Genomic DNA, 12,184 nt, shown 5'->3' with positions numbered 1-12,184 from the left:
CGCGGAGTGATGATGGCAGAAAAAGTGGACTCCCAAGAGTGACGTCGTCGACTCTTGGTGGGGTCCGACCGCCGCTCTGCTCTTCGGATGTGAAAATGTGGAGTGGCGCGCGAAGATGATGGATGCCGGCGTTTCGTATGCCCACCGCGAGTTCTCCTTTTGGGCCTGTGTGCTTGGATTCTCGAAATACCTGCACATTTCGCGATAACGTCACCCGAGCGAGAGTCCGCGCCCCGAAAACTGTTGCTCAATCTGTGCTAAACGGAAGTCCGTCTTCTCTCGAACACAGCCAGCGCATGCAACATTCGTCACTCATGGCTTTCATTCCATTCATCTCTGCTGAGGAATGCACCGCCGACCGGAGAAAATTCAATCTCTGGCTTTCCTCGTGGGATTGGGAGCAGGAGAAAAGGTGTCCACAGGCAGAGTCAACGAACTGGAAGATGCTTTTTCTGCCCTCACGACAGTGAGTCATTTGAAATCCCACAAAAAGCCCGAGATTTCGAAACGGGATTCTTCACGCTGAGTTGAGATGATGCAAAAAAAATTGGAGGACACTCGATACAAATCGGCCGTATTGAGAAGCAATTTGTGGCTTAGTTTTAGTCAGTGGCCCCAAAAATTCTCACGAACATCGAGCCGTGCATCGTCGACCGACTTTCTCATTCAGCAACTCCGCCAGAGTGGGAATTACGGTTGTTTTCGTCAAAAGCAAAGTATAAATCCGGTAGTGAATAAGCGTATTTTTGCTCAATGGAAGATCAAGAAGCATCACGCGTGCTAAACCGAAAACAACCGCTATGGCAATTCAAAATCAAAAGTATTCTAGCTTTTAATCTCAAATTTCCATTGCCAAGAAGTTAAAAATTCTGTCCATTTCCAACTCTGAGCAACAAATATTCATTCATTTATCTTTATTTGTACTTTTAAGTCATTTTCATTAACTGCCATTATTTACGATGGAGAGAAATATATATCAAAAACTATCCAGTTTGCTCTACCTTTTACAGTCTTTATATTCTGGAGAAATCCAAAATTATGCAGCACAAAAGAGGTAAATAAATGAGAAAAGATAAATCGAGAATGATTCGGGTCACCGATTTTAGTCTCCTTCAAATGATCTCTTAACGTCTCTCTTTTAGCTTTATTTTAAACCTCACCCTCGTTTCGTGTCTCATCCGGATATTGACACAGACCGCCTTGGCTCAGATGGTGACGTCTTTCGCACCGCGACGATGGCGAGAAACTCATTGGGGGGAATTTCAGGTGTTTCATTTTCCTGCCAAGCAAATCGAGTGACTTGGTGAGTGTAAAATGCTGGACTTCCTGCCGCATTCGATTGCCCTTCTTTCTAGATTAGTTGCGTTTTAAGAGAAAATAAAAAAAATGGATTTTCCGCGGATAAGCAGTCACTTTCCACCATCATTTGTGCCGTCTTGTCCAGCATTATCCATTGTGCATGGCGCGATGGAAATTGCACGTTGTTATTGATGTTGTATAATTTGGTCCCCCATGAGAGCACACCAAGCAAATATTAGCAATTGCAATTAATGTACTTTACACGCTTGTTGGAATCTGTAACAGGATATTGGTGTGATAGAGGAGTTTTTCGGCGGGAAATCCCACCTCTCCACACAATCGTGCGTGCAGAAATGAGCACACGTCGATTCCTCGACGCGGTGATCAGTCAACGGAATTACGATCTGATCGAGTGACAACTTTTTTTCCTCACTCTTCTGCCTTCGAAATGATATTTCATATGCGGTGTATCACAGCGCCAACCTTCGTGGGAATTGTTGCACAAGTTGTCTCGTATTGTCCGTGGGCAGCCAATTAAGTGGAGGTAGTTTTAGAAAATAAAAGTCAAGACGATATTAATAGGATGACACAGAGTAGAACAATTCTTCACTATGCCGTGCACTTCTTCGCTGTTTTTGTCGTCACTACAATAACTCCAACCACAGGCACGAGTCACGCTTTCATAATTTTGCCACACACACACGTTTTTTCATGGATTGTTGCATAATTGTTGTTCATTAGATGGCAATAAAAGCCAGTGAGTGCGTACACGGAGTAGACAAGTGACGAATATTGATGAAAAAGTGAGATTTAGAGAGAAACACGTTATCGTTATCATTTTCCAACTGATTCCTCTCTTTATTGTAATGTCTATGTACAATTTTTCTCAATAATGCAGTATGTATAATTAGTTTTGTCTAATATAATGCATTCAGTAAACGTAAATAAAAATATCTTTTTCCTTCAATCTCTAAAAAATATAATATTTACAAAATTCAGTAGTTACACAAACATAAAAGAGATGCTATCTGTATCAAAAATAATAACTCCAGGGGGTCATGTTTTCCACTTGATCTACAAAAAAAAACATATTGGAAAACTCCTTTTTCTCTCCTCCACATCCTCTAAACTAAATAATACACTCGACCCTCACACTTTAGAATACATAAACAAATTAAAAAAAAAACTCGTAATACTCAAATATAGATATGAAATGATCAGAGTAACAAAAAATGCATTAGTTGAAATTATTTGTAGACTTTGCATGAACACTTTGTGACTGTTAACTGAATTCTGTTGAAGATACCAACAAGATGATATGCAAAGAGGTCATAAAGAAATATATCAAATCTAGCAGAGAAGCTCTATGACAATGGCAAACAATTGATATTTAAATAATTAATATTGTACAACTATTTTTCTTCTCTTTGTCACCCACAATTTTCCTTTATAATCCACCACACTGACTCCGAATATTTCATGACTTTGCCTTTCACTTGATCCATTGAGCAAGAAGAACGCTGGAAAAAATACTTTGACAAAGCATTTTCTATCATTTTTTTCTGTAATTCTTATACGAGGGACAACTACTTACTGTATATATTCCGTATATAAATCTTTTCCTCACGTACAATTGTGAAAATTCTTACTTATTCAGCCTTTATCTGTATGTTTTATACATTAATTTTGTCTTCTCACACTTTACTATCTTATTTCATCTCATCTGCTCACACTTCTAAGTACCCTTTATCCATTAATGATTATTCTCTTTCTCTCACATCAGCCACTTCTTCAGCATTCTTCTATTACAGATACCCCTGTTGTTAATCATCATGGTGAAATAGTAATTCTCATTTCCTAAATACAGTATTTACCTCACTTGTAATCTTGTTCCTACATGACAAACATAACTCAGCAAGAGGAAAGAACATAAATTGTATATCTGTGCACATAAATAAGTGTGTTTTTTTTCGCGCATGTGTGCAATACTTTACTATTGTAAAAGTATGTAAGAAGAGAAGAAAGGCAATGAAGAAAATAATCCACTGAGCAATTATGAAAACAATAAAGAATTATAGGAGCACAGGAAAACATAATGAAAGAGTGTTACATTGAGGCAAAAAGTCACAATAGTAATGTGTTTTGTTTTTTTTTTCTCTTCTTTTTTAGCACACTAATCCGTCTCCAATCGTCGTCACTTTCTTTAAAAACCCTAAAAATCTAATAGCTATCACATTAAAAATTAATATTTTTGAGTATTTTAATTATCTAAAATGTTTTACATCGTATTATTTTGCTCTCTCTCTCATTTTCTCTTTCATCTCTCATTTATTCATTTATTTATTATTAATTATTTGAAATTGTTAGAATATATGTTTTCACCTCTTCATCTCTATTCTCTTTCTTTTTAACCCCTTATCAATAATCGTGTGTATTTGATTCGAATGATTAGATTGTAAAACAAAAGTCAAACACAAATTCTACACATCATAAAAGGGAATAAAAAAAAGCGGACAGAATTATCCTCCATTAATGATATACAATTATAATCTTTATCAGTGGCAGCAGTAAAATGTATTTTCGTTCAAACACTATATCGTCTGGCAGAAAATCTACTCAATTTGATTTCACTTGAATTTCACTCGACTCTAGGGTAGCACGATGTCATAAAAAATATATGTATGTACTTCTTTGTATTGTTAGATGATTAAATACGTGGGGAGTAGGTGTATTCATAGTAGGTAGAGTAATTTTGTTCTAAATAGACTTAGAATCTTAGAATTGTTGTCGATCAAAATTGCAAAAATAATACCTAAGTTATTGAAGTATAATTGCTATCTCGTCACACCATCACACTCATACACGCACCATCTTCCCTCCCACCGCAACCCCCCGATCGGAGGGTGGGTTTGTTCTTAAGAAATCAATTTTTCTCATCTCCGCATCAAACACACTCCCAGAAATCTCTGCACGCCTTTTCTAAATTAAACACACACAGTATACTCCTCTTATATACAACTGTCTGGATGTTGACTCTGTTTTCGTTTAGCTTTAGGCTCCTTCGGGTGCTCAATAGATGGCCTTCGTGGATTGCCAAGAGTCACGAGAGCACTTGCCACCGCCAATCCAGCCACCTGACCTGGCGGAGCGTGTTGATGGCCACCTTTCGAGTTGAATTTCGTGTGTGAAAGAGAGAGATAGACAACAATTACAATCATCACTACGTGAAATTTCGACTTTCATGTCTGCATAAAAACCCGTTCAAGTTCACCCACCAATAAGGCTACTTAATATTAATTACATTGCTTAGATTGCAGACTAACCACAGGTTCAGCATGATGAATGGCATGATTTGGACAGGAACAACAAAATCCCCAACACTTATTTTGCCACTTAAAAGCACTGCTTTCAAAATTTGGTTCGCTCTCCTCTAAATGTTGCACCCAGCAGATGATTTTATCGTTGAAAAATTATGCTTATTACCATCCACTATTGCCCATAATAACACCCTAGGAAGGTGAGTATTTTCATATTGAGTGAATCAGAAAGATCACAACTCGATTTGCAACACGATAGACAAGTCAAAGACTTGCAAGATAGTTGCAAAATCTATTTATTTCACAAAACTACAATGTTTTTGATATTTCGTATTCAATTTTCAGAAAATCAACTCGAGAATATTGTCACTTACGAGCATTTCATGAATAGAAATTGCATTATGAAAACTAGGAGAAAATACCTTGGCGAAGAACAAGAAAGCATAAGCTACAACTCGTGATAAAGATCTCCCCATTTGCAACTCTTCACAACTGTATTAATTAGCACTTGACGATGAGTCACTAATGCAACTTTTGCAATAGTAGGAAAAAGACTTAGCACATTTATGTAAAAAAAAACCGTCATGTCGGATATGAAAGTGAACAAATTTTGATTGGGAGAAATATACTGAAAATTAACACAAGTTGGGCAAAATTGCACGCATTAATTTCCATCTTTTTTACACAATTCTCGTATTTCCTGTACCAATATTAAGAAACAAAGGGGAAACTTTCACTCACCCGTTGGCAGCCGGACTAGAAGTGAGAGAACCGCAGCTCTGTTGCCACTGCACGGTTCCAGGGCAATGGGACTTGGTGAATCCTACAAGAAGAGTGACATGTTGTCTTAATGTGACTAAGAAGGGCGCAATGTGTAATCCTCTCACCTTCTTTTTCTTCTTCGGCACTGTTGTTATTGTCTCAACAGCCGGCGAAAGCTCATTGAAATCCCTGTTTTCAATCTCCACCAAGACCTGGCTAAAGGGGCGCGATGCCATTTGTTCCATCTCCACAAATAGCCTTTGGCGTCTCCTGAACATGTCGTACTTCTGCTTGATCTTCCACAAAATCGCTGCCATGAGAAGTAGAAGAAGGAAGCAACTGCAAAGAGGCAAGAGTAGGATTTAAAAGGGACATAACAGTATAATGTAAGATGGGACTCACGTGGAAAATGTGATGAAAAATTGCTGTAAATTCAGTTTCGGATACTGCGAGAAGGCGATTTGTATCCAAAGAGGCGGCTGAAATTCATACACGTACACGTAAAACGTGGTCAGTGTAACATTGTCCTCCACACCAAACAGATGCTCCGTCTTGGAGAACCTATGTCGAAATGTAGAGCAATTGACGCCGGTGATAAGAGGCTTTTCAGGACCTCCAGCCGTTCGTATTGTGATGTTCATCTTAGCAGGAACACTGCATATTATAGTGAAATCGGCATCCACGTCGGATTTCATAGGTGAGTTTCGAAAGTTGATCTGAGTGAAGTGCCGATCGTCCTTCTTGGAGAGATTGAAGGTGAACTGGTAGTCAATGGTGAGATCATAATAGCAACTACCCTTGCTTGGATCACCATGATAGTGATTGGTGGCATCGCACTTCTCGCAGTGATCCCCAGCCAGACCTTTAGTGCTGCAATAGCATTTCCCAGTCTCACTATTGCAATGGGTAGCCTGACCATTGCAGTCGCATTGCTGACAAGTGCCTCCATTCACGGGATTGCCCCAGAATCCTGTGCGGCACTTGTCACAGTGTGGCCCTGTTGTCAGGTTTCCGCACGGCTGCCGACACGTGTATCCGTCAATACAGGTGCTGTGACCATTGCACTGACAACTGGGACAATGGGTGAAGTGCCAACGTCGAGCTGGACACTCCATCTCCTCCTGAGGACCACTGTCTCCGCCTGGCAGACACTTCCCCAATCCCGTGCGCGATCCATCATCACACCAACCGCACGCCGGATCATCGCGGCATTGAGTACACGTCCGGTAGAAGCCACATTGCGACTTCCCGGATACAGCGGCCCGACATTTCGTCGACATGGTCGTCCACTCGCGACACTGGCCGTAGGGGAAGCTCGCAGTGTAGGCATTCTTGTCCACGCATCGCTGCTCATTTTGGCACCAGATGCACTCACCCTGAGTGCAATTCTCGCAGCTTGTGAGCGCCGCACAGGCTGGAGGACAGGGAAGAGTATCTGCGATATCATTGGCCGTGCGATTTCCCGCCGCCTTGCATCGACTCGCCTCATAATCCCAGTGACATTGTGTATTCGCCGTGCAAGCCTGGCATCCGTGCAGCTGAAGGCAAACTGGATTGGGATCCTTGACGCATTGATCAATCTCCTTCATTGGAACCGATATATTGCCATTGCCCTCGATAATTGCATCCCGGCACTTGTCCTTGGAGCACGCTCCACTGCCACAGTATGTGCAGTCGAAGGATGTGGAGACGCAACTCTGACAGTCCGCCAGCTCTCCACAGCGTTCAGAGTCATGAAGATGCTGCTGCGTCATCTGCATGCGACTCATCTCGGGACAGGTCATATAGACATCCTGATCCCGACTGAAAACTACTGTCTTCTGGACATCCGAAACGGAATGACACTTTGACTTTTGGATATCCCACACACACTTCACTCCCGGTCGCGTGTTCAAACACGTCTCGGGCTTCTGCAGACTGTGACAGTTTCCAGGAGTGTACTTAATCATGTCCCCAATCATTTGCCCGTCGAATCCACCGTAAATGAATAGAGACTTCTCAAACATCATTGCAGAGTGGCCGAATCGAGCTAGATCCGTGCGCAATTCGTCCGGCATGTGCTGCGTGTGCCAAGAGTCACAGATCACATCGTAAACCATCAGCTCACGACTATAGCACTTGGCGCCAAAGCTGTGAGACGTATCATTGTGGGTGTTGCCGCCGAACACCATCATGAGTCCTGGCGAGACGAAGTTGGCCGTGTGCAAGAATCTCGCCGTGGACGCGGACGATAGAAGTGTCCAAGTGCGCGTGAACGGTTCGTAGCTGTACAGCCGGTTGCTCAGCAACTGATTGCTCTCGCTCTCAGACACAATTCCTCCATACACATAAATCTTCTCCGTCAGCCAATCGTAGCTGGCACTGTGTCCGTAGCCGCCCTTCACAGGAAACCCTCTGGTCGGGACGATTTTCCACTCTCGCGTGCCGAAGTTGTACTCCTGCACCGTATTGAGATACCCAAACTGCGGCGAGTGGCCAAAGATGACCACCATGTACTGATAGTTGCCCTTTTTCCCATTCTCAAAGCCAGGAATAAGGGTGGCCGTGTGTCCCGCGGACTTCAGAGGTCCACACATGGCGTACGAGGCATTACACTGATCAATCTTCACTGTGATATTCTCCCAACTCCTCGCACTCACATCGAAAGCCCAGAGCTCTCCGCACACACCCTTGTTCCCAATCACGCCGCCATACATGAAGATCTTGTCCCCATACATCACCGTGGACGCTCCATATCGCAGTTCTGGGTAGTTTGTCCCCTCCACGTGAGCCGTCTCCCACACGTTCCCATTGAAGTCGTACATGGTGAGCAACTGTCCGCGTCCATAGCTCTCCCCGGCGATTATGTGGAGGGTGTCACGCCACACTGCCGCCCCATGGGAGGCGCTGCCAGCTGGGGCGAAGTCAGGCTCCACAGTGTCCCAGTAACCCAGAGACTCCAACTGAGAGCAATCGCTACCCGCGAAGCCGGCATTGCATGAGCATCTGCAGAGAGGGAGAGAGAGAGAAAGAGGAGAAGAGTTGAGTAATTCTGCTACAGTTCTATTCACTGCTGGGGGCCTATTAAGTCAGTTCACAAGTTCGTAGCGGTCATTCAATTAAAATTCTCCAACCAAAGAAGCGCAACAATGAAAGGAGTGTTTTCATTTAACAGTACTTCCCCAAATACGAGACTTATTTGTCATATAACTGGGAGATAAAAGAGAATGAACTTTTCATGTTATTTGTAAATATAAAGGAACATTGAGAGTGTCTCTCTTTCATCCTCCTTGGCAAGAGACATCTAAAAATACTTGAAGAAGTATACATAGCGTATAATATTCTCGTACAACAGCAGATAAAAGAGATCGAATTGATGAAAACAATGCTATATTTTGTCAATTTCTATTCCAACTCAAAGTCACTTCAAGGAATTGGCCTCATAGTATTTTTAGGACTTAAGAATTTATATCTCGATCAAATCACTCCAAACAAACATGTAAAAGTTTATGTAAAACAGCGATAAAACAATACCAATTTTCAAGTGTTCTGATTGCAAACACTCCATTCGTGATAAAGCCATCAAATAACCTGCTTCAGCAAAGCTCATTATATCAACGAACACATGTTGATTAGAGAAGTATTGATAACTGTTCAGCGATTGAATGAATTTTAATATAACATGGGGTGCGGCTAGCGCAATTTCACGGAATATCGTCATCTAACCCATATAGAGGAAATATATGTGGGTTTTGCTCCATCATGTGATTTAGGAGGTCACAACTGCGACATTCGTACTCAGAAGAAGTGGAAAAAAGATCAGTAGTGCAAGATAATACTCACGCGTGACCCTCGCGATCACAGACACCCTGGCCGAGGTGGGCGGAACAGTTGTTTGGACAGATTGGCACATTACAGGCGGATCCAATATAAAAAGCATCACAATTGCATATTCCTTCGTCGCAGAAACCATGTCCGGAGCACACGAGACGCGAGTCTGTCGTTGGACATCCGTTGATCTTGTACGAGATGTTGAAGCCCGACATGTTATATGCGTCATCGCTGAAGAAGTGCAGCAGGGCGGAGCCCGAGTGCGCCACCACGTCCGGAACGCGACGAATGGAGAAGTTCTGCTTGTACATGAGGCCACTGAAACAGACAGAGCAGCATGAATTACGAGTTCGGAGCGACTGGTGATGAGCGTCTCTTAATTTACTTTTTGTCCCCCACCTCAGTCTCAGTGCAATTATGAAATATTATTTATATCTCTTTCGTTACTCAATATTATTGAGATTATTGATTATAATTACAGTGTCTGTTTTTTATGAGGCTAACCACTCGCGATATACTTTGTGATATCGGAGATTAGCATATTTCTATGGGAGGCAATCGGCGAAAAATGTGTCAGTGAATCACCTGACTGCCTCCTCTGGCTCTGTTGCCCCGCCAGAACGGCCATACCTGGCGAACATTTGACAGAAAGTACAGTTTCACGCGATGCCCACCTGAAAACAGCTAGTAACGGGGACTCCACACTGTCTCCGTCGTACACGTACAGATGATCCCAGCCGCACTCCGTGGCGAACTCCTCCAGGTGGATCCGGATGCTCGACGGCCTCCGGGAGGCACCCGGGGCGAGGGAATGTGCCAGCACGCCATGGTCTCTGGCGTCAATCAGCCAGCTGCACTTCACCCCGATCGAGTAGTTGCCGATGCCATCGTGGATGTTGCCCCAGGGATGGGTGAGTCTGCAAGGAGGACTGGCATAAGGAAAAGTGGAGCACAAAGAAGCCATCGTCTATCGATCGCCCGAGTCACTTTGCGCCCCCACCCACGCCCTCGCGGGCGGCCGTGGCCCCTCCATCAAGGGGCTGTCAACAGGGCCGGGGGCCTACCTGACTTTTCCACCGCAGAACTGGCACTCTGAGCCCTGCCACCCTTCCGGGCACACACAACTCCCATTGCGACAGAATCCGCCATTCATGCAAGAGCCATTGGGGTCCTCTTCGTGCTCGCTACACTTGCTGGACACCTCCAGGCACAGGTTCACCAGCAAGATGGCCAACGTACACAACACAGGTGAAAACCAAACACATTTTCGCCGATATTTTGCTAAATATATGAATTGAAACATCATTTTTCCTTTACTTCTACCATTTTGGACACACATTGACAGATTGCACTGACAATTATTTCGTTTTTTCCGTCTCACTCCGATTCTTTCTCTTTTTGCTGGGGCGAGGAGGAAACAAAAACATAGGGTTGCCACACGCAACACTCACACTGGCTGTCATTCGCGTAGAAAATCGGGTACGTCTCAGCTCTGTGCAATTCACCGGTTTCTGCCGGAAACCTGTGAAATGTGCCGCGGACGCGATTTGCATTTGGTTAGTTTCTAGAAGCTTGCTAGCATGCAAGTGAAACTGAAAAGGCGGGAGTTTAAAAGAAAACTTTTACAATTACTTAAATACCTTTTATCAATCAAATGTATATATAATCCCAGCCAACCTTTTTTACAATTGTAGTCACTGAACTCGAATTTCGAAGAAAAGGGCACAAAATCATTATTTTTATCCATAATCGATAAATGAATCCATTTAAAAGGTCCAAAGAATCATATAATTTTCAATGTAAATAACTTTTTCTTAGTAATAAATCAAAATAAAAGACTTATTTTAGACATACTAACACAGAAATCAGCACTCTCACGACATTGCGCATAACTGAAGTTTATTTTTTACAATACAATTTTATAATTTATTACATTATATAATTTTTTTAATTCAAATTCATCTCTTGCACAACCTCTTAAACGCCTCAATAAACACACTAAGCAATGTCGAAATCTACATTTATTTACTACATTGTATATCCACTTGAAGAGAGATTTTCTGTGAAAAACTTAAATCATAATTAAGGATTTAAAGCTAATTCCGGATGCAGTTGTGCTATTAAAATTGGTACGTAATCATCAAACTGAGCCAGGAAGAAGTTTCCCGCAAAAACATCCAAAGAGTACTTCTCAGCAAACTTGAGAATGGAGAAGTTCCGACGGCCATCCTGTTCACTGCGAAAATTAGTTTTATTAGTTATTCTTCGATTCAATTCTCTATCCTGAGGAACTAATCGTACCTTTTCGTAGCCTTTTTCTCTCCTGAGAAATCAATCTTTCCAGATGGTTGCTTGAGGACTATGAAAACGTAGCGATGAAGACCTGAATCCTTGTATGGCCCAGATCCGATATATTCGACGATGGTCTCCCCGTTTGCCACATTATTTCCCGGAATGTTCACTACCATCCAAGATTTAATTTCGCTGAACTCGGGGTTTTCCCGATTAGGCACGTCTGGATCCACAGAAATGAGTGTGTATAAGTGCTCAGGATTCGCGTTCCAAGTCACTGTCGGAACGTCTTTTACATCCACAGGGGCTAATTCATTGCCAAAGTCAACAAAAACTCCACTCGGATATTTTACCTTTTGAAAAAGATGAATTTTTCTACTATTGCACACATTTGATTCTGCAGAGATTTACTTACCTCCAAAGGGTTTTCTGGAGCGTTGGGAATAACGTCAGGAACTACATCGTGAGACCGAAATTTAGATGCAACACTGCACTGAACAGAGATTTCAGAAATCGCAATTATAAGAACTGTAATGATGATTTTTAAGAACATCGCGAATGTGTCTGATCAAGACGATTCTCTGGTGACTTCTGTGGTCTTTTATAGCAAATTGTACTAATTTATAGTCAAAACATATAATGCAAATTAGAATTTTGAAAATTCTGACAAATCATATCTAAGAATATGGAATAATGCAAGATAA

The 12,184-nt window shown here is 42.3% G+C and overlaps 2 protein-coding genes across 2 annotated transcripts; both read right to left on the bottom strand.

Annotated features, from left to right (window-relative positions):
• Window positions 1–2,144: 2,144 nt before the first annotated feature.
• Window positions 2,145–10,618, bottom strand: LOC132255462 (attractin). The gene is made up of 7 exons (XM_059751516.1): window positions 10,253–10,618; window positions 9,863–10,105; window positions 9,201–9,506; window positions 5,781–8,363; window positions 5,504–5,717; window positions 5,358–5,439; window positions 2,145–4,462 (listed from the first exon to the last, which is right to left on the bottom strand). The coding sequence occupies exons 1-7, from the start codon at window positions 10,525–10,527 to the stop codon at window positions 4,308–4,310; spliced, it is 3,858 nt and encodes a 1,285-aa protein (XP_059607499.1). The 5' UTR covers window positions 10,528–10,618; the 3' UTR covers window positions 2,145–4,307.
• A 460-nt stretch (window positions 10,619–11,078) lies between these two features.
• Window positions 11,079–12,057, bottom strand: LOC132256707 (protein D2-like). Its single transcript, XM_059753214.1, has 3 exons — window positions 11,896–12,057; window positions 11,490–11,833; window positions 11,079–11,424 (listed from the first exon to the last, which is right to left on the bottom strand). Exons 1-3 carry the CDS (start codon window positions 12,031–12,033, stop codon window positions 11,271–11,273), a joined length of 636 nt encoding a protein of 211 aa, XP_059609197.1. The 5' UTR covers window positions 12,034–12,057; the 3' UTR covers window positions 11,079–11,270.
• Window positions 12,058–12,184: the final 127 nt, after the last annotated feature.

The sequence above is a fragment of the Phlebotomus argentipes genome, unplaced genomic scaffold, assembly GCF_947086385.1.
Source record: "Phlebotomus argentipes unplaced genomic scaffold, Phlebotomus argentipes genome assembly contig_6, whole genome shotgun sequence".
In the NCBI taxonomy this organism is placed as follows: Eukaryota; Metazoa; Arthropoda; class Insecta; order Diptera; family Psychodidae; genus Phlebotomus; species Phlebotomus argentipes.
Note: the sequence above shows the minus strand (reverse complement) of the source record. Positions and strands in the feature narration are given on the sequence as shown.

Coding starts and splice junctions, on each gene's coding strand:
- LOC132255462 (XM_059751516.1), bottom strand. CDS start 10,527: ATGTGTGTCCAAAATGGTAGAAGTAAAGGAAAAATGATGTTTCAATTC. Junction 5,718..5,780: donor TTTTTCATCACATTTTCCAC/GTGAGTCCCATC, acceptor GCCTCTTTGCAG/TTGCTTCCTTCTTCTACTTC. Junction 4,463..5,357: donor TCTAGTCCGGCTGCCAACGG/GTGAGTGAAAGT, acceptor TCAACTCGAAAG/GTGGCCATCAACACGCTCCG.
- LOC132256707 (XM_059753214.1), bottom strand. CDS start 12,033: ATGTTCTTAAAAATCATCATTACAGTTCTTATAATTGCGATTTCTGAA. Junction 11,834..11,895: donor CTCCAGAAAACCCTTTGGAG/GTAAGTAAATCT, acceptor CTTTTTCAAAAG/GTAAAATATCCGAGTGGAGT. Junction 11,425..11,489: donor GAGAAAAAGGCTACGAAAAG/GTACGATTAGTT, acceptor TAATTTTCGCAG/TGAACAGGATGGCCGTCGGA.